The 23,251-nt window shown below is 35.6% G+C and overlaps 1 protein-coding gene across 1 annotated transcript in view; it reads right to left on the reverse strand.

Moving 5' to 3' along the window:
• The window catches only part of SNAP91 (synaptosome associated protein 91), a 158,011-nt gene that overhangs the window by 41,521 nt on the left and 93,239 nt on the right, over positions 1–23,251 (reverse strand). Inside the window, exons 14-16 of the mRNA XM_077162350.1 lie at positions 21,332–21,450; positions 1,222–1,236; positions 906–1,073 (exon numbers count right to left, since the gene is read on the reverse strand). Coding sequence (XP_077018465.1) covers positions 906–1,073; positions 1,222–1,236; positions 21,332–21,450 — 302 coding nt within the window. The remainder of the gene's footprint in view (positions 1–905; positions 1,074–1,221; positions 1,237–21,331; positions 21,451–23,251) is intronic.

The raw sequence follows: 23,251 nt of genomic DNA on the forward strand, positions 1-23,251 counted from the left end.
TTTTATAATGAGGAAATATAAATCTATGATGAACATAACCCTACTTGGTGTATTTATTTGATATTACCACTTCTCTAGGTTTGAACATTAACAATCACTCAGTTGGGAATATGTAAATAAACCAGCTTCAGATGGTTCATCAGGTTCAGGTATACTATATGTGCATAATGTAGAATAGTTTACTCAAGTCCATACCTGTAAATGAACTCTGTGCCAAAATTTACATGTGCATGGAAAACCTATTTTTCGACACTCATTTGACCAATCAGCATTTCTGGTGCCGATTCAAACGTTTTTTCAAAGTTTCAAAGCCAAACCCTACACTCTTCAGGAACCTCCTAATCTGAACTACTCTTTGATGATCTTTTAGTCCTACATCTTAAAAAATAATTTACTCAGGGGCGGGCCATGGTGGCTCAGCAGGCAAGAATGCTTGCCTGCCATGCCAGAGGACCCAGGTTCGATTACTGGTGCCTGCCCATGTAGAAAAAAATATATATATATTTACTCAGGATTGTCTCTTCCATACTGTCCCAATATTATTCTCTGGGATACCTCTAATCTGGCCCAAAAGCCTAATTTGAAATATGACAGAGAGGTCTGGTACCAGTTATATTTAGAAGTATAGGAGCATATATGGGGCAGAAGTTCTGGTAGCAATTTAAATCCTAACTTTAAAAAAAAGTAGAAATCCAATGGGCCTAAAGCATTGCAACCTTTGCTCTAAAAGTACTAAAATTAAGTGAATATAAATTTAATAAGTGTAGTGAAGATAACTATATGCGAATACACATTTAAAAGCTCTGACATACCATTACGCAATAGAAACCATAAAAACCTTAACTCTAAGCCAACTTTAGCAATGCTGAAAGGAAAATTACAGAAGGGTTTAGTGGCTAACTAACCTCCAAAGAGATCCACTTCAGCAGTAACAGCAGTAACAGTTGTAGTAGTTGAGGCAGAAGCTGAAGCAGTTGCAATTTCAGCACTTGTAGTAGGAGGGGTAGGTTCTGGTGCAAATGGATCTGAAATCTGTGCTTCAGAAGGAACAGAGGAAAGTGCAGCCAAAGAATCTATATTTCACCACAAACAAGGAGAAAATGGAAGAGAAGAAAAGGAAAGGACAAAAGATGCACCAGACTCCAAATGGTCAAAATGAGGACAGTTATTAAGATATGAAAGTCTCTTGAAACAGAAGTTTAAAAATAAAGCTTTACTCACCCTCTCCCAAAAGGTCTATCGACGTCCATTATGAGGTAGCATATGAAGAAATAAGAGCTAAAGCTGAAACATTCAACCATACCAATATCCACGCATGGTGAGGTACTAACTGAAGAAATTTTAATTTTTATATACCTTTCTAAACCACTTGTAATTAACCAATAAATGGTGTCCAATGACATTCTTCTACTCCAAGTCCTGTGATACACCTAAGGGCTCAGATCTGAATTTATGAATGTCACTGGAAATTTATTTTAGTCATGGAGAAATTTTATTGGAATTCATGAGGGAGGCAATTTTTTAGGGCCTTAAAAACAATATGGGAATTCAGTAAGCTAAAAGTTCTAGGAAGCTTTTAAAAATTAAGAAACAGTTTGACACTGAAAATAATCACATTCATTTAGCCATAACCCAAAAAATATTATGTGAAACATTCTATAAATACTCCAAGATAATTGATGCTAACAAATATTACATATTTCTTAACATGAGAAAATTATAGCATACAGAGTACTTGACATCAGAAACAGTTCCTAAATTTTAGAATGTGTGCCTAATGAATAGGAGGTAAGAAGTAAGAAATAACCGGGCTTGTGTTGACTTAGGAGAGGGTATTTTTTGTTATTATAGGTAGCCAGCTCCAAAATCTGGAGGCGAAACAGAAAATGCTTCAAATAATTTTTTAAACCAATAGCATCAGGCCCCAAACCACTATTACTCCAATGACATGCATGCTACAAATATTAATTAGAAACCAAGTGAGTCATCATAAACCAGATGGACTAGGTTTGTTCCAGGTTTCTCCTCCTAGCATTGGTGGGACTCTCGCTATTCCTTACCTTCATCACTAGCTATTTTAAGCTCTAATGTGACTTAGCAGAAGAGTTAAAAGTCATATGATTTAACAGCTTCTAGGCATGCTCATCTTAATGAAAGGGAAAAATGGGCAATTTATTCCATACACTTGGTAAGTGGGAAAGAAGAAGAGTTTAAGTGCATTGGAAGCAGAGAGAAAAAGAAGGATAAAGATTAAAAAAATCAGCTCCTTGATTTTGACTAGAGCTTTGTTCAGATGAAGAGTGATAAGACTTCCTGCAAGAATTTGACAGAAAATGGAAAGAAAACTCATCTTGGGATTTCCTAGTAAGACGCACAATGATTAAGCATATTGATAAATAACAGATATTAAAAAACTTTTTCCAATCTTGGCAACCATAGGTTTCCAAAATACCAGTTTTCTAAATGAAATATAATTTGTTACCTACTCCCCTTTTTTAGGCAAAATTTTATCTACTGCAAGAAACAACAATCTGTTTTCCTACTCTTAACACATAATACACAAACTTATTAGCACTTCTGAGAGATGAATTTATTATAAATAAGTGAATACCCCCACTCTTATCGGGCTATGGTGGGGATTTAACAAATTCTCTGTACTCTGGTCAAATGAGTTCATTTATCAGCCTGCAGAAATGTCAAATCTTATATACATCACTTGAATTAAGTTTACTAAAATATTAATTTACTTAAATGTTGTTGTAACAGGAAAAAAATACTATATTTATACTATGTCTCCTAAAATAAAAATATTTATCAGCACCTATTAACCCTCAAGAGTCATTCATAGATACCTGGAGCGGCCATGGTCCGTGAAAAATCCACTTTCAGTATGGTCAGATAAGGACATCTAAATAGGTTTAAGGAATTTTAGCATTTGTATTTTGCTGCCAAGTTACACTAAATTCAAGTATGTTTAATAATAAAAGTGGTTTGACCTTTACAAACAAGATTGAGAAGGTGATTTTTTTTCCTTAAATAAGTCAAAACATATTTGATACCACCAAGCACCACCTTAAACTCCACTAGGTAACTATACTACAAATGCAAACATAAAGTAACTATATGTATTGAGTTTTCTGACTTCATATTGTAGAAGTTTATGTCAATTTCTTAAACTTTATAATTTCTACTAATTCACTTAAGAATTAGATAATTTATATGTTATTAGTAATTTTCCCTAAAGCTGACATTTTAATTTTTACCAAATACTTCAGTTGTAGGTAATTTTGTTGAAACAAAAGGCTAATGCTGTCCAGTCATTAAAGATAACTACTGAGGCCTTAGCAAAGGTTTCTGCTCCCTAAAAAGTTCTTTTGTACGAATTATTTAAGAAGTGCTCCTTTTGGGAGATGATTTGAAAAAAAAAATATCTGAGTGCTTCTTTCTCAAGGGCAATGAGGAGGGTTCATAGCTTGGCCAGCAGAATGCAAGCTAGAGATCAGGTCTTTTTGCCCTGTCTTTGAACAACGTGCAAAATACACATTCATATTGGAAAGCCCTGGCTGAAGCCGCACTGTTCTACTTTCTTTTATTTCCAATGATCATCAAATAGTTACTTATTATAACAAGTAAAGACTGACAAGCATTCTAAGAAAATTGGTTGTTATAACCTATTCCTTACAATAGTATTAGTAAAAAGTACTTGGAGATGAATTTGAATAAAAATGTCAAATTGCAAATTAAAAGTTATTTCAGCTTAATGTAGTTAAGTACGAGGAAACCATTTCAGCAGTTTATGATGTAGAAAACTGTATAGACACTCTACTGGAGCTTTTGCAGATGTACCGAGAAAAGGCTGGTGACAAAGTTGCAGACAAGGATGGAAACATTTTCACAAAAACTCGACAACAAATCGAGCTTCTGATGTTCGAAGTAGGTCTGCTCTAGACTGCTAGCTACCAGAATGCAATATACCAGAAATGGAATGGCTTTTTAAAAGGGGAATTTAATAAGTTGCAAGTTAATAGTTTTTAGACCATGGAAAAGTCCCAATTAAAACAAGCTTATAGAAATGTCCAATACAAAGCATCCAGGGAAAGACACCTTGATTCAAGAATGCCAATGAAGTTCAGGGTTTCTCTCTCAAGCGAGAAGGCACATAGTGAATATGGTCAGGGTTTCTCTCTCATATGGAAAGGTACATGGCAAACACTGTGTCATCTGCTAGCTTTCTCTCCTGGCTTCCTGTTTCATGGAGCTCCCTGGGAGGCATCTGACTTCTTCATCTCTGAAGGTCACAGGCTGGTGGACTCTGCTTCCTGTGGCTATGTCATTCTGCTCTGCTCTCGCTGAATCTCCAGCTTTCTCCAAAATGTTTCCTCTTTTATAGGATTCCCATAAACTAATCAAGATCCACCCAAATGGGTGGAGACACGTCTCGACCTAATCCAGCTTAAAAACCACTCTTTTTTTTTGCTTTTTTAAATTAATTTTTAAGTTTAAAAAAATATATAACAACAAAGAAACTCAAACATTCTTAACATATGATCATTCCATTCTACTTATATAATAATAATTCACAATATCATCACATAGTTGAATATTCATCATCATGATCATTTCTTAGAACATTTGCATCAATTCAGAAAAAGAAATAAAAAGACAACAGAAAAAAATTCATAGGTAACTTACCCCTTACCCCTCCCTTTCATTGATCACTAGCATTTCAATCTACTAAATTTATTTCAACATTTGTTCCCCCTATTATTTATTTTTATGCCGTATGTTTTACTTGTCGTTGATAAGGTAGATAAAAGGAGCACCAGACACAAGGTTTTCACAATCACACAGTCACACTGTGAAAGCTATATCCTTATACAATCATCTTCAAGAAACATGGCTACTGGAACACAGCTCTACATTTTCAGGCAGTTCCCTCCAGCCTCTCCATTATATCTTGACTAACAAGGTGATATCTATTTAATGGGTAAGAATAACCTCCAGGATAACCTCTCAACTTTGTTTGGACTCTCTCAGCCATTGACACTTTTTTTGTCTCATATCTCTCTTCCCCCTTTCGGTTGAGAAGGTTTTCTGAATCCCTTGATGCTGAGTCCCAGCTCATTCTAGGACTTTTGTCCCACGTTGCCAGGAAGGTGCACACCCCTGGGAGTCATGTCCCACATAGACAGGGGGAGGGTGGTGAGCTTGCTTGTTGTGTTGGCTGGAGAAAGAGGCCACATCTGAGCAACAAAAGCGGTTCTCTTGGGGGTGACTCTTAGGCCTAATTTTAAGTAGGCTTGACCTATCTTTTGTGGGATTAAGTTTTATATGAATAAACCCCAAGATTAGGGACTCAGCCTATTGCTTTGGTTGCCCCCACTGCTTGTGAGAATATCAGAATTCTCCACTTGGGGAAGTTGAATTTTCCCCCTTTCTCATCATTCCCCCAAGGGGACTTTGCAAATACTTTTTTACTCACTGTTCAAATCACTCTGGGATTTATTGGGGCATCACTCTGGACAAACCTACAAAATCTTATGCCCTACTCAAGGTTCCATGTACTTACGGTTTCACAACCACTCTTGATAGAGTCACATCTCCAGAGAGATGATCTAATTATAGTTTCAAACATACAGTACTGAATAGGGGTTAGAAGAAATGGCTGCCTTTACAAAATGGAATTAGGATTAAGACATGGCTTTTGTAGGGTACATACATCCTTTCAAACCAGCACAAGGTCCAAGGTTTTTTACTGTATTTATAGTCTCTACAAATTTATAGCTCATAAACATAAAATGAATACTGAAAGAATACTTTATAAAGAAAGGAAGGATCCTTCTATAAGCATTCCCCTTTTTCCAGAAATGCCAGTAAGAACCAGAATAGCTTCAAGACTGAAGACAAATTCAGTGTTGAGAAGAGACAACCTGGAAGAAATCATGAATCCCCTGCAAGTTATTCAAATGGAGATGGATACACATGGCATTCTTTATTAGTAAATATAAACATTTTCAATATGTACAGGAGAAAGAAATATTAAAGGTAATCATGAATAAGTAAAAAAGAAGTTATTTCACCAAGTTTTTTTCTTTTTATTCATTTGTCATTCTTCTTTTGATAGCAAAGTAAACAAAAAAAGATAAACTTCTTCAATTTCATGCTAGAGAATAAACTAAAAGAGGACAGTTTATAGTTTCACTGCTTAGTCACTAAAGTTCTAACGAAATCACTAAATGTTTGAAAAGTTCTAAAAATTAGAAAGTGTGAAATGCATGCTGATTTAAATAGGTGAGAAGATGAAAGAGTTAAAACACTCACAAAAATGAAAACATTTTTTGTACAACCCTATACATTTACAATTAAAACTAAATGTTAAATTATAAAAGTTTTATGAAAATTCATTTATATGAAGTTTGTGATGGAAAAAAGTATGATTCAAGGATATGGATTTGAAACATCATGAAATAAAATTGGAAAAATCATATATTGTATAAGACCCTGTGATAGTGAAAATACATTTTTAGTCAACCGAAATAATCAAATACTATTAAAAGACGAAACTCAGAATGAAAACATGAGAACCCGAAGAAGGCCCTCATAAATCTATTCAGCAATATTATCCTTTGTCAACTGAATTCAAGTTAAATGAAGTTGAAAGAACAAACTTATTTTAAAAACCTGACAGCTGAGGCCTTAGGGGATGAGCACTTTGACAGTATGAGAACATTAAAATATTTAAAATGGAAAAGTTCCAAAATTAAAAACGCTCATATTTTTCATTTAGCAACTTTATTTTAAAACTGATCATACTTGTTTATTTTGTTACAAAAAACAAACTTGGAATAAATCAAGCAATACAGCATTTTCTTTTGCTATCATAATGACACATTGTTTAACAAGCCCACCCAAGGATTATTTGATTTGCTAGGGGAATGTAGCTTTGTTTGACTTTGCTATTTACTGCGAAGTAAGGACTAAATTCTGAAACTCTATGTTAAGTTATAGTTGTTGTCTGCTAGAAATGCAAATAATTTCTGTTTGGGAGAAAAGATAACCTGAAGGTTATGATTTTATTTTCTGTAGTACATTAACTGTTTTGTATCTAATCTTGCCATTTTATTCTAACATTCCTTTTCAAATGGGTATAAATATCCAATTCCTCAAAATGCAATTTGAACTAGCTTTATCATATTATTGGTTTCTTTATTAATAAGTTACTGAGTCTTTTATCATTGTTCTTCACTGTATGCTAACTTTTTGAAAATTTTATTTTGATAGTCTGCTGCAATAGAGCAAGGTATTTAAAATAAATTCTATTTAGATTTGAGAATTATGCAGTAATTAAACACATTTTTAGATTAGTATTAAGTATGATTTTCAGTTAAATATTTATAGAAGCTGTATTTTTCTGAGACACATGAATCAAAGGAGAACAAGCACTTATATGTGATTCCTCTCAAGTTAATCAGTTTAGTACAGATTTTTAAATAAGAATCTGTACCAGATTTCAATTGCATAAAGTCAAACACAATGTGAATAAAACCATCTAAAGGAATCCATGAAGTGTGTTACAACTAACCAAAACAGATTAGAAATGCTGTCTCAATACCCTAAGACTCGAATCTCTAGACAATATTACTAAAATTAATCAGAACTTTAGAATAGCAAACCAAAACAAAACAAAAATAACACCCCTTCCCCCCAAAACCCAAGTTCCTTTAAGATTTTTTTCAATTAAGAAAGTTGTATGTTTACAGAACAATTATGCATAAAATATAGGATTCCTACACACCACCCCAACACCAATACCCTGCTTTAGTGTGGATCATTAGTTAAAATTGATAATAGCACATTTTTACAATTCTACTATTCATTATGGTTCATGGTTTAACCTAGGGCTCATTGACTGTGTATTGTACTTGGAAAGACTTAAAAAAAAATTTTATGCTGTTACCACCTATGCAAGCTAAAATTTTCCCTTTTAATCATATCCAGATATATATTTCAGTGCTATTAATTGTGTTCAAAATGTTATGCTACCATCACCAGTCCATTATCAAAACATTTCCATCTCTCTGAACAGGATTCTTGTACATTTTAAGCCTTAACTTCCCATTTCCTATCCCTATCCCAACCCCTGGTAACCTATATCCTAGATCCTGATTCTATGAGTTTGCTTATTCTAATTGGTTCAAATGAATGTGATTATACAAAATTTGTCTTTTGTGTCAGGCTTATTTCACTCAACATGATGTCTCCAAGGTTCATCCATGTTGTTACATGGATCACACTTTCATTACTTTTTATAGTTGAATAATATTCCATTGTATGCATATACAACGTTATTTAACCATTCATTGGTTGATGGACATTCGATTGCTTCCATCTTTTAGCAACTGTGAATAATGCCACCCTGACATCAGTGTGTAAATATCTGTTTGAGTCCCTGCTTTCAATTCCTTTGGGTATATACCTAGTAGTGGCTTGGCTAGGTCATATGGTAGTTCTATACTTGGTTTTCTGAAGAACCATCAAAACGTCTTCCAGAGAAGCTGCATCATTTTACATTGCTGTCAGTAATGAATGAATGTTCCTATTTCTCTGCATCTTCTTCAACACTTGCTATCAATTTTTAATAGCAGACAATGTTTGGTGTGAAATGGTATTTGAATGTGGCTTTGCTTTGCATTTTCCTGATGGCTAATGATGTTGATGCACTTTCTGGCCATTTGTATATCTACTTTGGAGACATGTCCAAGACTTTTGCCCATTTTTAAATTGGGTTGTTCATCTTTTTGTTGCTAAGTTGAAGGTTATATTCTGGATATTAATCCCTTATCAGATATGTGCTTTCAAAATATTTTCTCCCATTGTGTGTCATTTTACTTTCATGGTAAAGTCCTTTGAGGCACAAAAGTTTTTAATTTTGATGAAGTCCCATTTATTTATTTATTTATGTTGTTGTTGTTGTTTCTCCTTTGGGTGTAAAGTCTGAGAAAACATTACCTAAGAGAAGGTCCTGAAGATGCTTCCCTATATTTTCTTCTAGGAATTGATAGTTCTAGCTCATATTTTAATGTCTTTGATCCATTTTGAGTTGATTTTTAAATGGTGTGAGGTAAGGATCCTCCTTTTTTACAAATATAGATCCAGTTTTCCTAGCATTATTTGTTGAAGAGGCTATTCTTTCCCAATTGAGTGGTCTTTACCACCTTGTTAAAAATCAGTTGGCCGGAGCTTCCAGTGAAGATGCAGAGTAGGGAACTCCAGAAGCCATTTTTTTCCCCACTAAAACAGGAAGTAAACAGGCAGGAACTACCTGAAACAATTGTCCTAATACTCCAGATGCCAGATGAGCACAGCCCCAGGAAAGTGTGGAAGAAGAGGTGGATAAACTGGGGTAAAGAACTAGGGGTGGCTTTCTCCAAGGCAGTGGCACTCGTGGGGCAGGCAGCTTTGGGATCCAGCCCCTGGCTCACTGCTGCTGTCAGAAAGGGACATAAAAATCCTCTTTCTCAAGAACGGGGGGTGTGGTGTGCAGAAGGGGCATGGTGTGCATTGATCATGGCTTTTTATTAGTGAATTTGGATCTCTGGGTCCCAACTCTGAGCTACTGTTTCAACCTATCCTGGACAAAAGTGTTGGAAGACACTGTTTCAATCCTGCCCTTGACAGAGGTGAAAGCTATGGAGGTTTAAAAACAACAGTGCTTCCTTAGGAGTGCAGGGAACAGTTTACTGAAGGGTGGCATCAGCTGGGCAGGCCAGGTAAGTGCAATATCAGGGAACTATCACAAAGGCTTTTGGCTTCTTTCCCCAGGATTCTCTGGAATTGTCTGCAACCCAGTTGTGAGCCCCTCGCCCTGTTTTGGCTGGGGAATAATAACTTCAGAAAGTCCTCTCCGGGGTGATCCTCCTCCCACAACTTGCCCTCCAGGCAAAAGCAGCTAAGGACAATGAAAGGAGTGTAAAAAGAAATTATAGAGGCAAAGCAGGAACAACAGAACAGATCAAGATTTCCAGAGAAGGAACAGAAGAAAGGAAACTTTCTCTTTGGGGTGAAACTATTGCACATATAGTGCAATCTTAAAATTGTACCGTATATTCTGGGCAAGAATCAGAGGAAGCAGAGCTGAAAAAAAATCTGATCAGTTAAACATGGGCTATTCTAAAAGTCTAGAATACCTTGAACCAATTGTCAAAGATGAGACTTAACACAAAGCCAATCAACACTAAAATCCAAGGCAAGAGAGAGAAACTGACCTTTGGAACAAACTCACCAAAGATAATCAGATGCCTAGACATCAGCAAGACACACTAAAAAACAGGAAGATATGGCCCAGCCAAAGAAACAAATTAAAACTTTGGATGAGAAAAATAATTTGGAACAATTAATCAAAGATGTTCAAACAAATCTCCTAAATTAATTCAAGGAGATGAAGACAAATATGGTTAAAGAGAGAAAGCATATCAAGAAGACACTGTGTGGGCATAAAGAAGAATTTGAAAATATAATAATAAATGTAACAGAACTTATAAGAATGAAAGGCACAATAAAAGAGATTAAAAATACTCTAGAGGCATACTCTGGCTGGTGTGAACGGGGAGAAGAAATAATCATTGAACTAGAAGACAGGATAATCGAAATCTTATAGACAGAAGAACAGATAGAGAAAAGAATTTTGGAAAACTTCTCAGGGATTGGATTGACAGCATGAAGCATAAAACATGCACATCATGGGTGTCCTAGAAGGAAAAGAGAAGGAAAAAGCAGCAGAAAGAATTTTTGAGGAAATAATAGTCCAGAATTTTCCAACTCTTATGAAAGACATAAATATACATGTTCAAGAAGTGCAATATACTACAAACAGAATAAATTATAGTGGACCTAAGAGACCTACTCCAAGACACATACAAAGCTACCGGAGCTAATAAATAAGTTCAACAAAGTGGCAGGGTACAAGAGCAACACCCCCAAATCAGCAGGGTTTCTATACATTAGCAATGAGCCATCTAGGAGGAAATAAAAAAAATTCCATTTATAATAGCAATCAAAAGAATAAAATATTCAGAAATAAATCTAACCAAGGATATAAGGACTTATACACAGAAACCTATAAAACATTGCTAAAAGAAGTCAAAGAAGACCTAAATAAATAGAAGGACATTTGTGTTCATGGATTAGAAGACTAAATATTGGTAGATGCCAATTCTACCAAAATTGATTTACAGATCCAACATGATCCCAATTAAAATTCCAACAGCTTACTTTGCAGAAATGGAAAAACCAATTGTCAAATTTATTTGGAAGGGTAAGGGGCCCTGAATAGGCAAAAATATCTTGAAAAAGAAGAAAGAAGTTGGGAGACTCACACTTCCTAACTTTAAATATACTACAAAGCTACAGTGGTCAAAACAGCATGGTACTGGCATAAAGATAGATATATTGACCAATGGAATCGAATTGAGAGTCCAAAAACAGACCCTCATACCTATGGCAAGTTGATATTTGATAAGGCTGCTAAGTTCACTCAACTGGGGAAGAACAGTCTCTTCAACAAATGGTCTTGGGAGAACTGTATATCCATAGCAGTAAAAATGAAAGAGGACCCCTATCTCACACTTTATACAAAAGTTAACTCAAAACGGATAAAATACATAAATATAAGAACCTGGACTATAAATATTAGAACCTGGGCTATAAAATTCTTGGAAAAAATATAGGGAGGTATCTTCAAGATCTTAAGGTAGGCAATGGTTTCTTAGATTTCACACCCAATGCACAATCAACAAAAGAAAAATGGATAAATGGAACCTTCTCAAAATCGAATACCTCTGTAATTAAAGGATTTCACAAGAAAGGGAAAAGACAATCTACTCAATGGGAGAAAATATTTGGAAGCCATATGGCCACTAAGGGCTTTAATATCCAGAATATCCACAATAAAAAGAAGAACAACCCAATTAAAAACGGGCAAAAGATTTGGACAGACATTTCTCTAAAGAAGAAATACAAAAGGCTGAAAAAAAGCACAGCAAAAGATGCTGAACATACTAGCTACCAGGGAAATGCAACCCAAAACTACAATGAGATATCATGTTACACTTACTAGTATGGATGCTATTAAAAAACCAGAAAACTATAAGTGTTGGATAGGATATGGAAAAATAGGAACACTTCACTGCTAGTGGGAATGTAAAATGGTGCAGCCACTGTGGAAGACAGTTTGACAGTTCCTCAGGAATTTGAATATAGAATTACTGTAATATTTGGCAATCCCACTACTGGTGTATACCCAGAAGAACTGAAAGCAGGGACTCAAATAGACATTTGCTCACTGATGTTCATAGTGGCATTATTCACAACTGCCAAAAGATGGAAGTAACCCATATGCCCATCAACAGATGAATGCATAAACAAAATGTATATATACAGATGATGGACTATTATGCAGTTGAAGAAAGGAATGAAGTCTTGATGTATAGCAACAACACAGATAAACATTGAGGACATTATGGTGAGTGAAATAAGCCAGACATAAAAGGAAAAATATTATGATCTTATCGATACAGACTAACCATGAGAAGTAAACTCAGAATCTAGAAATAGGTTATGAGGAGTAAAATGGGGGTACAGGATGGGGAGCTGATGCTTAATATGTACAGAATTTCTATTTAGGTTGATTGTAACCATTTGGAAATGTATGGTTTTACTGGTAGCATGCTATTGTGAGTGTAATAACAGTGCTGAATTATGTATGTGAATGTGGTTGAAAGGGGATGTTCTGGATTGTGTATGTTACCAGAATGAAAGAGGATAAAAGATTGGACTGAATAACACAGTGAACCCTGTTATAGATGATGGAGACTGGGAGCCTACTACATATATAGTAGCATATATATAAGAATGTTCTTTCATGAATTATAACAAATGTACAACACTAATAAAATGTGTTATTAGGATGCTATATGGGAAAAGTTATACCCAATGTAAGCTATTGACTGTAGTTAACATTATTATTTTCATATTCTTTCATCAATTTGTAACAAACATACCACACAATGCAAAGTATGAACAATAGGAAGGTGTACGGGAATGTTTTATTTTTCACATGACTTTTCAGTAAACCTACAACTTCTCCAATAAAAAAATAATTTGAAAACATTATGCTAAGTGAAAGAACCCAGAATAAGGTATTACATATTGTATGATTCCAATGATATCACATGTAAATGTAAATGAATCTGTAGAAATAGAAATAGATTAGTAGTTATGAAGGGCTGGGGAAGGATAGAAGGATTGAGTGGTGACTGCTAAGGGGTATGTGGCTTTTCTTTTTGGAGTAATAAAAATATTATAAAATTGATTGTGGTGATGAATGTACAATTCTGTGAATATACTAAAAGTCACTGACGTACACTTTAGATGCAATGTATGATATGTGAATATATCCCAATAAACCTGCTTTAAAAAATCAGTTTACCATAAATGTTACAGTTGATTTCTGGGCTCTCAATTCTATTTCATTGGTCTATATATATACATCCATGTGCCAGCACCATGCTGTTTTGATTCCTGTGGCATTGTAATAAGTTTTAAGATCAGAACGTGTGAATTCTCCAACTTCAAACTTCTCAAGTTGTCTGTTGCTATTTGAGGACCCCGTGCCCTTTCATATAAATTTAATGACTGGCTTTTCTATTTCTACAAAGAAGGTTGCTGGAATTTTGATTTGGAGTGGTGTGAATCTATAAATTGCTTTGAGTAGTATTGACAACTTAACAATATTTAGTCTTTCTTTTTAAAAAAGTTTTAAAGAGGTTTATTAATATAAATATTTGTCACTTTCAATATAAAATATTCAATATGTCATAGTTTAAAACATTCAATAATTTCACATGTATTAATTGAGTGTCTACTCTATTTAGGGTTGATTTAACATGTTTGCAGAGAGGTAAGCCCTATAAACATGTTCTCAAACACTGAATTTCTTAGAGTAAGAAATTAGTGGTTCCCCAAGAAGACAATGCAAAGTTAATTATTTTCTAGTGACAACACATTCTCTACACCCCATATAGTATAGGCAATATTTTCAATTCTTTTTTTTCATCACATAGTCATGTATCATTCACCATGATCATTTTTAGAACATTTGCATCACTCCAGAAAGAAAAAAAAACTCATACAACCCATACCCCTTACTCCTCCCTGTCACTGACCAACAACATTTCAATCTACCCAACTGTTCCCCTTTATCTTCCCCTAGTATTTATTTTTTATTCTTAATTTTTTTTATTAATCTTTCCATACCCAGGATAAAAGGAGATCAGACACAAGGCTTTCCAATCACATAGTTACATTGTAAAAGCTATATATTTATACAGTCCTCTTCAAGAATCAAGGTTAGTGAACACAGTTCAACAGTTTCAGGAACTTCTGTGTAGCCACTACAATATACCATTAACTAAAAAGGGATATATATATAAAATGCATAAGAATTGCCTCCAGGATAACCTCTTGACTCTGTTTTAAATCTCTCAGTTACTGAAACTTTATTTTGTCTCATTTCTCTCTTCCCCCTTTTGGTCAATAAAGTGTTGTCATTCTCATGATGCCAGGTCCCAGCTCATCCCCAAGAGGCAGGTCCCACAATGCCAGGGAGATTTGCACCCTGGAAGTCATGTCCTGCCCGAGGAGTGGGGAGAGCAGTGAGTTCAACTGCCAAGTTGGCTTAGAGAGGGAAGCCATATCTGAGCAACAAAAGAGGTAGTCTGGGGGTGACTCTTAAGCATAATTATCAGCAGGCTTAGCTTCTCCTTTGCAGGAATAAGCTTCACAGGGGTGAGCCCCAAAAATGATTTGTTGTCTCCACTGCTTGCGAGAATAAGATTTAGTTTTTCAGTCCATGAACATGGAATGTTCTTTCATTTATTTAGATTTTCTGTGATTTAACAATACTTTGCAGTTTTCTATATACAAGTCCTTCATATCTTTGGTTAGATTTGTTCCTAGATATTTGATTCTTTTAGTTGCTATTGTGAATGGAATTTTTTTCTCGATTCCTTCTTCCAACTGTCCATTGATGGTGTATATAAAAATTACTGATTTTTTGGTGTTGATCTTGTACCTTACTACTTCTCTGCATTCATTTATTAGCTCTACGAGCGTCTTGTGGACTTTTCAGGGTTTTCTATATATAGGATCATATCATCTGCAAATTAGGAAAAGTTTTAATTCCTCCTTTCCAATTTGGATACCTTTTCTTTCTTTTTTTCTTTTTTTTTACCTACATACTCTAGTTAGAACGAGACAGTGGGCCTTCTTGTCCTGTTTCTAATCTCAAAGGGAAATCTTTCAGTCTTTCACCATTAAGTAGGATGCCAACTGTAGGCCCTTTATCATGTTGAGGACGTTTCCTTCTATTCCTATTGTTCTAAGTGACTTTAATCAAGAAAGGTTGCTGTATCTTGTCAAATGCCTTTTCCGCATCAATTGAGATGATCATGTTTTTTTTTTCCTTAATTCTGTTAAATGTGTATAGTATGTATTGATTTTCTTATGTAGAACCAACTTTGACTACCAGGGATAAATTTCCCCTGATCACTGTGTATTTGTTCTTTTAATGTGCTATTGGATTCAGTTTGCTAGTATTTTGTTGAATATTTTTGCATCTATATTTGTAAGAGATATCGGTCTTTAGTTTTCTTGTGGTATCTTTATTTAGCTTTGGATGAGTGTGATGTTGGCCTTGTAGAACGATCTAAGGAATGTTTCCAGTTCTTCAATTTTGGGGGAAGAATTTGAGCAGAATTGGAGTAGTTGAAACAGTTGGTAGAATTCTCCAGTGAAGCCATTTGGCCTTGAACTTTTCTTTGTTGGGAGGTTTTTCATTGATTCTTTACCAGTAATTGGTTTGTTGAGATTGTCCATCTTCTTAAGTCAAGGTAGGTAGTTTGTGTACTTCTAACAATTTGTCCATTTCATCTAGGTTATCTTATTTTTGGTATACAGTTATTCACAGTATTCTCTTAGAGTCTTTTCTTTAATAAAACTTTTTTATTGTATAATACAACATATATTCAAAGCAAAGAAAAAAGCAATAGTTTTCAAAGCACTCTTCAATAAGTAGTTATATGACAGATCCCAGAGTTTGTCATGGGCTACCATACCAACATCTCATATTTTTCCTTCTAGCTGGTCCAGAACATTGGAGGCTAGAAGGAATATGTATTTTTTTAATCACCACTTTTTTTTCTTTTTTTGTGAAAAATAACTCCTATACAAAAAAGCAATAAATTTCAAAGCACAGTACAACAATTAGTTATAGAACAGACTTCAGAGTTTGGTATGGGTTACAATTCCACAATTTTAGGCTTTTATTCCTAGTTGCTGGGATACTGGAGACTAAAAGAAATATCAATACAATGATTCAGCAACCATACTCGGTTGTTAAACCCTACCTCCTCTGCACAACTCCACTGTCACCTTGATCTTTCTCCCATTCTTTAGGGATTTTTGGGCTATGCCATTCTACCTTTTTCATGTTGGGGGGGTTGGGGGTCAGGAGATGGAACTATCTGATATTCTGGAGAGGTGGGCGCTCTAGGTTTCAGGATTTATCTGGTCCAGGGACCCATGTGGAAGTTGTAGTTTTCTGGAAAGTTACCCTCCTGCATGGAACCTTTGTAGAATCGTATATATTGCCCTATGACAGGAATGGTTTTTGTTGGGGTTTGGTAAGTTATGATAGGTAGCAATATCTAACTGCAGCTTGCACAAAAGCAACCTCCATAGTAGCCTCTTGACTCTATTTGAACTCTCTCAGCCACTGATACTTAATTTGTTGCACTTTTTTCCCCCTTTTGGTCAGGATGGAATTGTTGATCCCACAGTACCAGGGCCAGACTCATCTCTGGGAGTCATCTCCCATGCCACCAGGGAGACTTTCACCCCTGGATATCACATCCTACATAGAGAGGAGGGCAATGATTTCACTTGCAGAATTGGGCTTAGAGAGTGAGAGGCCACATTTGAGTGACAAAAGAGGTCCTCTAGAAATATAGAGTCCTTTTTATTTCAACAAGGTCAATAGCATTGTCACCCTTTCATTTCAGATTTTCTTTATTAGTACTCTTTCTCTGTTTTGCTTTATTGATCTAGCTAAAGGTTTGTTAATTTTTTTTTCAGGTGTATGGTCTGGGAATCGAACCCAGGTCTCCCACATGGCAGATGAGATTCTACCACTTAACCACCCATGCACCCAGGTTTGTCAGTTTTATTGACCATTTCAAAGAGCCAACTTTAGGTTTTATTGATTCTATTATTTCTTGTTTTCTGTTTCACTTATCTGCCACTGATAGGTGCTATTTCCTTTCTTCTGCTCCCTTTGGGTTTAGTTTGCTCTTCTTTTTTTTATTCTTTCAGTTTTGAATTTAGGTCTCTGACTTGAAGTGTTTCTTCTTTTTCTAATGTAAGCATTTAGGACTGTGAATTTCCAACTCAGCACTGCCTTCATCGCATTCTATAAGTTTTGGTATGCTGTATTTTCATTTTTATTCACGTGAAGATATTTCCAGATTTCATTTCTGATTTGTTCTTTACCCCACTGCTTAACAGTATGTTCTTTAATTTCCATGCACTTGTGAATTTTCCATTTCTCCTTCTGTTATTGATTTCTAGCTTCATTCTGCTGTGATCAGAGAATACACATTGTATGATTTCAATATTTTTGAATTTGTTGAGACTTGTTTTGTGACCCAACATACGGCCTATTCTGGAGAATGATCCATGTGTACTTGAGAAGAAGTATGTTTTCTGTTTTCCTTGGGTGCAGTGTCCAAACATGTGTTATGTGTGGTGGACTTAGTGTACCATTCAAATTTTGTAGTTTCTCTTATTTATTTTCTGATGAGATGTTCTATCCATCATTAAGAGTGGTCTGTTAATGTCTTCTACTATTAATGTAGAACCACAGATTTCTCCCTTCAAATCTGCCAGTATTTGCTTCATATGTTTTGGGGCTCTGCTCTTAGGTGCATATATATTTATAATTGTCACTGTTATTATGCAATGACCATCTTTGTCACTCATAACTGTTTTGACTTAAAGTCTATTTTATCTGATATTAGCACAGCCACCTCAGCTCTCTTTTTGTTATTACTTGCATGGTATATATTTTTCCATCCATTCACTCTAAACCTACTTGTATCTTTGACTTTAGGTGATTCTATTACTGACAGTATATAGGTAGGTCATGCTTTTAAATCCATTCTGCTAATCTCTGCCTTTTGACTGGAGAATTTAACCCATTTACATTTAAAATTTTGATACCAACTTAACTTCAGGAGGATGCACATCTACTTTTCCTATACCCCTATGGCCCCTAGTATTTTTTTGTACTTGTTATCGCTTATATCTTTTGCATGTCCCAAAACCTAGATTTATCATTGCTTTTTATGCATTTGCATTTTAGCACCCATGGGAAGTAAGAAGCAGAATTCCATGCCAAACAATACAATACAATAATACTGACATTTATCAGTACCTAAATGGTTACCTTTCCCACAGTTCTTTATTTCTTCATGCTGCTTTGAACCACATCTAGCGTCTTTTCTTTTCAATCTGAAAAATTACCTTTAGCATTGCTTTTAGGGTAGGTCAAGTGGTGATGAATTGCCTCAACTTTTATCTTAGACTGTTTTAATACATCCTTCAATTTTGAAAGATAGTCTCACTGGGTACAAATTTCTTGGCTGGCAGTTTTTTTCCTTTGTACTTTAAATGTTTCAATCCACTGCCTTCTTGCCTCCACGGTTTCTGATGAGAAATGAGCACTCAATCTAATTGGATCGCCCTTGCAGGTAACACTGTTTTTCTCTTGCTGTTTTCAGAACTCTCTCCTTGCTTTTTTATTTGATGTTGTAATCAGTATATGACAGGGGTGTGTTTTTCTTCATGTTTATTTTGTTTGGTGCTCTCTGAGCTTCTTGGATGTGCATATTTATGTCTTTTGCTAAGACTGGGAAGTTCTCTGTCATTATTTCTTTGACTATTTCTTCTGCCCCCTTCTCTCTTTCTTCTCTTTGTGGAACTCCCATAATGTGTATATTGGTGTGCTTGATGGTATCCCATGGTTCTCTCAGGCTATTTTCCTTTTTACTATTGCTTTTTCCTTTCTGTCTCAGCCTGACTCATTTTAAGTTCTTGTCTTCAAGTTTATTGATTCTTTCTTCTGCCAGCCCCAATCTGCTCTTGCAACCCTGCTTGACATCCTTCATTTCATTTATTGTGGTCTTCAACTACAGTAGTTCTGTTTGGTTCCCTTAAAAATCTTTTATCTCTTCACTAAATTTCTCATATTGCTCATTCATTGTCTTCCTGATATCCTTTAATTATTTCTATGTTCTTTCCTTCTTCTCCTTGAGTCTTTTTAAGATTATTTTTTTAAGGGCTTTGTTTGGTCTGTCCACATTCTTATCTTCTTCATTGGTGTTTTCTGTATTTTTATCCTCTTCCTTTGGACAGACAAACATTTCCTGTTTCTTTGTCTTGTACTGTTTTGTTGTACACTGTAAAGTTTAATATTTTGAAATGTTAACTCTGGGATGTACTCCCTGGGATGTCTGGTTTTGGTTTTGTAACCAGCTGGTGATAAGACAAAGATTTTCTTGAGCTTCGGCCCTCCTACTAGGAAGGTCTACGCAAGGCAAATGTAGTGTCCAGGATTTTTCCTGTTTTATAGGGTTTCTTTCTTGTCCCGGGCTTTTATTTGTTAGCTGTTTTGGGGTTCGCCTGCTTACAGGAGTTTGGTTGTCCCCTTTGTTTCCTAAGAGACAGACCTCTCTGAATTTGATGCTGGCAGGCGTTTTTTAAAATATTTATTTATTAATTAAAAAAATCAACAAATGAAATAAAAATTAACATAGATAGTAATTCACAATATCATCACTTAGTTGCATATTCATCATTTCTTAGAACATTTGCATCCATTCAGAAAAAGAAATAAAAAGACAATAGGAAACTGAAATAAAATGAAAACAGAAAAAAAAATTATACCTACCATAACCCTTACCCCTCGCTTTCACTGATTCCTAACATTTCAAACTAAATTTATTTTAACATTTGTTCCCCCTATTATTTATTTTTATTCCATATATTCTACTCGTCTGTTGACAAGGTAGATAAAAGGAGCATCAGACACAAGGTTTTCACAATCACACAGTCACATTGTGAAAGCTATATCATTATTCAATCATCCTCAAGAAACAAGGCTACTGGAACACAGCTACATTTTCAGGCAGTTCCCTCCAGCCTCTCCATTACATCTTGAATAACAAGATGATATCTACTTGATGCATAAGAATAACCTCCAGGTTAACCTCTCCACTCTGGAATCTCTCAGCCATTGACACTTTGTCTCATTTCACTCTTCCCCCTTTTGGTTGAGAAGGTTCTCTCAATCCCTTGATGCTGAGTCTCAGCTCATTCTAGGATTTCTGTCCCACATTGGCTGGCAGGCTTTTGAGGAGATCAGGAAGGGAGGCAAAATCTTCTTCCACAGCTCCCCAAAGCTGAGCTTTCCTGGGCTGCCTAGTAAAGGCAGCCCTGCAGCTAAATGTCTCCCACAGCCCTAAAGAAGCTCTTTGTCTTAAAATCTCCACTGACTCTGCCCCTGTCCAGGGAGGGGTGAAACAGTGGCTGCTTCCATCTTTGTCTGCGGTGGTTGAAACAATAGTTTCCCTCAGAGCTGAGAACCCAGTGATCTGAATCCACTAATCATGATCAGTGACTGGCTGTGTATACCCTTATTCTTGGGAAAGAGGATTTTTCTATCCTTTTCTGTCATTAGCAGCTAGCCAGGGACTGGACCCCAAGACAACTTGTGGTGAGGATAGGGAATGGTCACCAGTAGCCACCACATGGAGAGAGCCATTTATAGATCTCTATGGTAATTTATCAGTCTTTTCTTCCTGCTTGTCCCTCTGGCCTCTGGGATTTCAAAATAGTTGTTTTAGGCAGTTAGTATCTGTTTAACAGTGGTTTTAGTGGAACGACTGAGTCCTGGAACTCCCTACTCTGCCATCTTCCCTGAAGCTTGTCTGTCCCAAGCTTCTTTTCTCTAACTTTTAAAATAAAAACCATACCACTACTTGAAAACCTAACTGTATTCTAGGTGATTTCTCTGTCTCTGCATTTATCTCACAGTAGATTCCATCCTGAGCATTTTCTCTTCCAGTTTCTGACACCATTTTGAATAACCAGGCTGGTAAACATAAAAATTAAAGGCTAAATAAAGTGACTAGAAAAATCACACTTGGACCCCACTCACCTCCCCATGCAGTGGCTCCTCCCGAAGGTGGCACGGGTGCTGGTGCTGCTGCCGCTGCTGCCCCTCCAGAGGAAAAGTCAGGCTGGAGGTCAAGGAGATCACTGGACGGTTTAGAAGTGCTGAAAGGAAAGTGTAACTTGAAAATCAGGTTTAAAAATTTTAAAGTATAATGGTGCTTTTGAATAAAGAGATGAAAAAAAAAACCAAAAATATTTTTGGGTATTTTTAATGCAAAAAATGTCAAAATAATATTTGGGGGAATATGACAGCAAGTAACCATACATTATGCTATGACAAGGACTGGCAATTTTTTTTAAAGGAACAAGTGGTAAATATTTTAGGATTTTAGGCCAGTCTCTATCACTACTTGACTCTGCCATTGTAGTGCAAAAGCAGACAAAGACAATACGCTAACGAATGAGTGTGCCTTGTTCCAATACAAATGTATTTACAAAAGCAGGTGGTGAGCTGGCCCATGGTCCATAGTTTGCTGACCCCGGTGCTCCACAGATAAGACAGTTAAATTATCTTAAACTTAAAATAATGTGTCACTTAACAAATGATATAGCAGAAATTAAAAGGGAAAATCTAAATGCCTCAAAGTAAGAGGATATTTTCTTAAATATGCTTATATCCATTAGGTAGTATTTAAAATACTGGTTATAAAGGAAATACATCACAAAAATTAAAATATTAAAACACATCCCAAATATTAAAAGGGAAGAAGATTATTTGTAATTTGCCCTTCCTTTATGAAAAACTTTTTGTATTGAATAAAATTCATGTCTGGGATGAATTTATTTATAAAGCAGAGAATACCTGAAGTGAAAAATTAATCACGCACATCTTTTTTTCTAAATTAGATTACAATATATCAGATGTGCTTGCAAGAGGTCTCACCTAAAAATAGTTTTCTAAGTTCCTCCATCTGAGAAGGTACAAGGAGGGGCCTAGAATCTTTTTATTCTAAGTGTGGTTCCCAAACAGCATCATCTTGGAACCCTGTCAGAAATGCAGAATAGGCCTACCCACATCTAATAAGTCAGAATCTCCATCTTAACACGATGCCCAGGTGATTCATGTGTACTTTCAAGTTTGAGAAGCAGTGGCCTAAAGTTCACCACACCAGGCACCAAGCTGACAGGGACTAGGTTTTCCACCCCATCTTTATATCTTTTTTACATATTAGGTTTACAAACAACAATCTTTTGAAGAATGTTCTGCGGCTTTTTGGGAACGTTTAAAAATCTCTAAAAACACTGTCTGGTTTTTATGTCCATTTCATAAATATAATTGGTACCAGAATAGGACAAACATTTTTTATTAAGCCCTGAATCAAACCTTTTATTAGAAGAGATTTACCTTAGAGTAGTAACAACGGTAAAGACTTGGTTAGTACTAAGCTTGCTATTATAAAAAGCAGAACTAAGCAAATAAAGAGCAAAAGCAGAACTAAGCAAGTAGAGAGCAAATCGCACATGAGTACAATATTTAGATACTCAGTGCTTAGTTTAAAATTCAGTCTCCAAATATAGGGCATTCATAATCAGAGTCACAGATGCTATGGAATGAGACGAGAACTCTTTCAAGACAAAAGAAGCAAACAAAGAGGTGACTCAAAATTATTATTTGAGGAAGCGATCCTATGCGCTGCAGTTTTCATTTTAGGCAGCCCCAGGCTTTCACAAAATTTTTGTTCATTTCCCTCTTTCTCATCCCTGCTCTGACCTATAGGTGTCATGAAAACTGGTTAGGAATATTCTAGAGTCTCTTCCTCCCACCAGAGTTTTAATTCATCACATGTACCAGCTACTTGACCTACAACTGTAGTGTTTTTATTTTGTTTTTAGAGTACTTGAAGACACCCATAGGAAGAAATTAATTTTAGAAATCATTTCCCACAGCAGCCCATTTCAGGAA

This window comes from Tamandua tetradactyla, chromosome 5 (genome assembly GCF_023851605.1).
Source record: "Tamandua tetradactyla isolate mTamTet1 chromosome 5, mTamTet1.pri, whole genome shotgun sequence".
In the NCBI taxonomy this organism is placed as follows: Eukaryota; Metazoa; Chordata; class Mammalia; order Pilosa; family Myrmecophagidae; genus Tamandua; species Tamandua tetradactyla.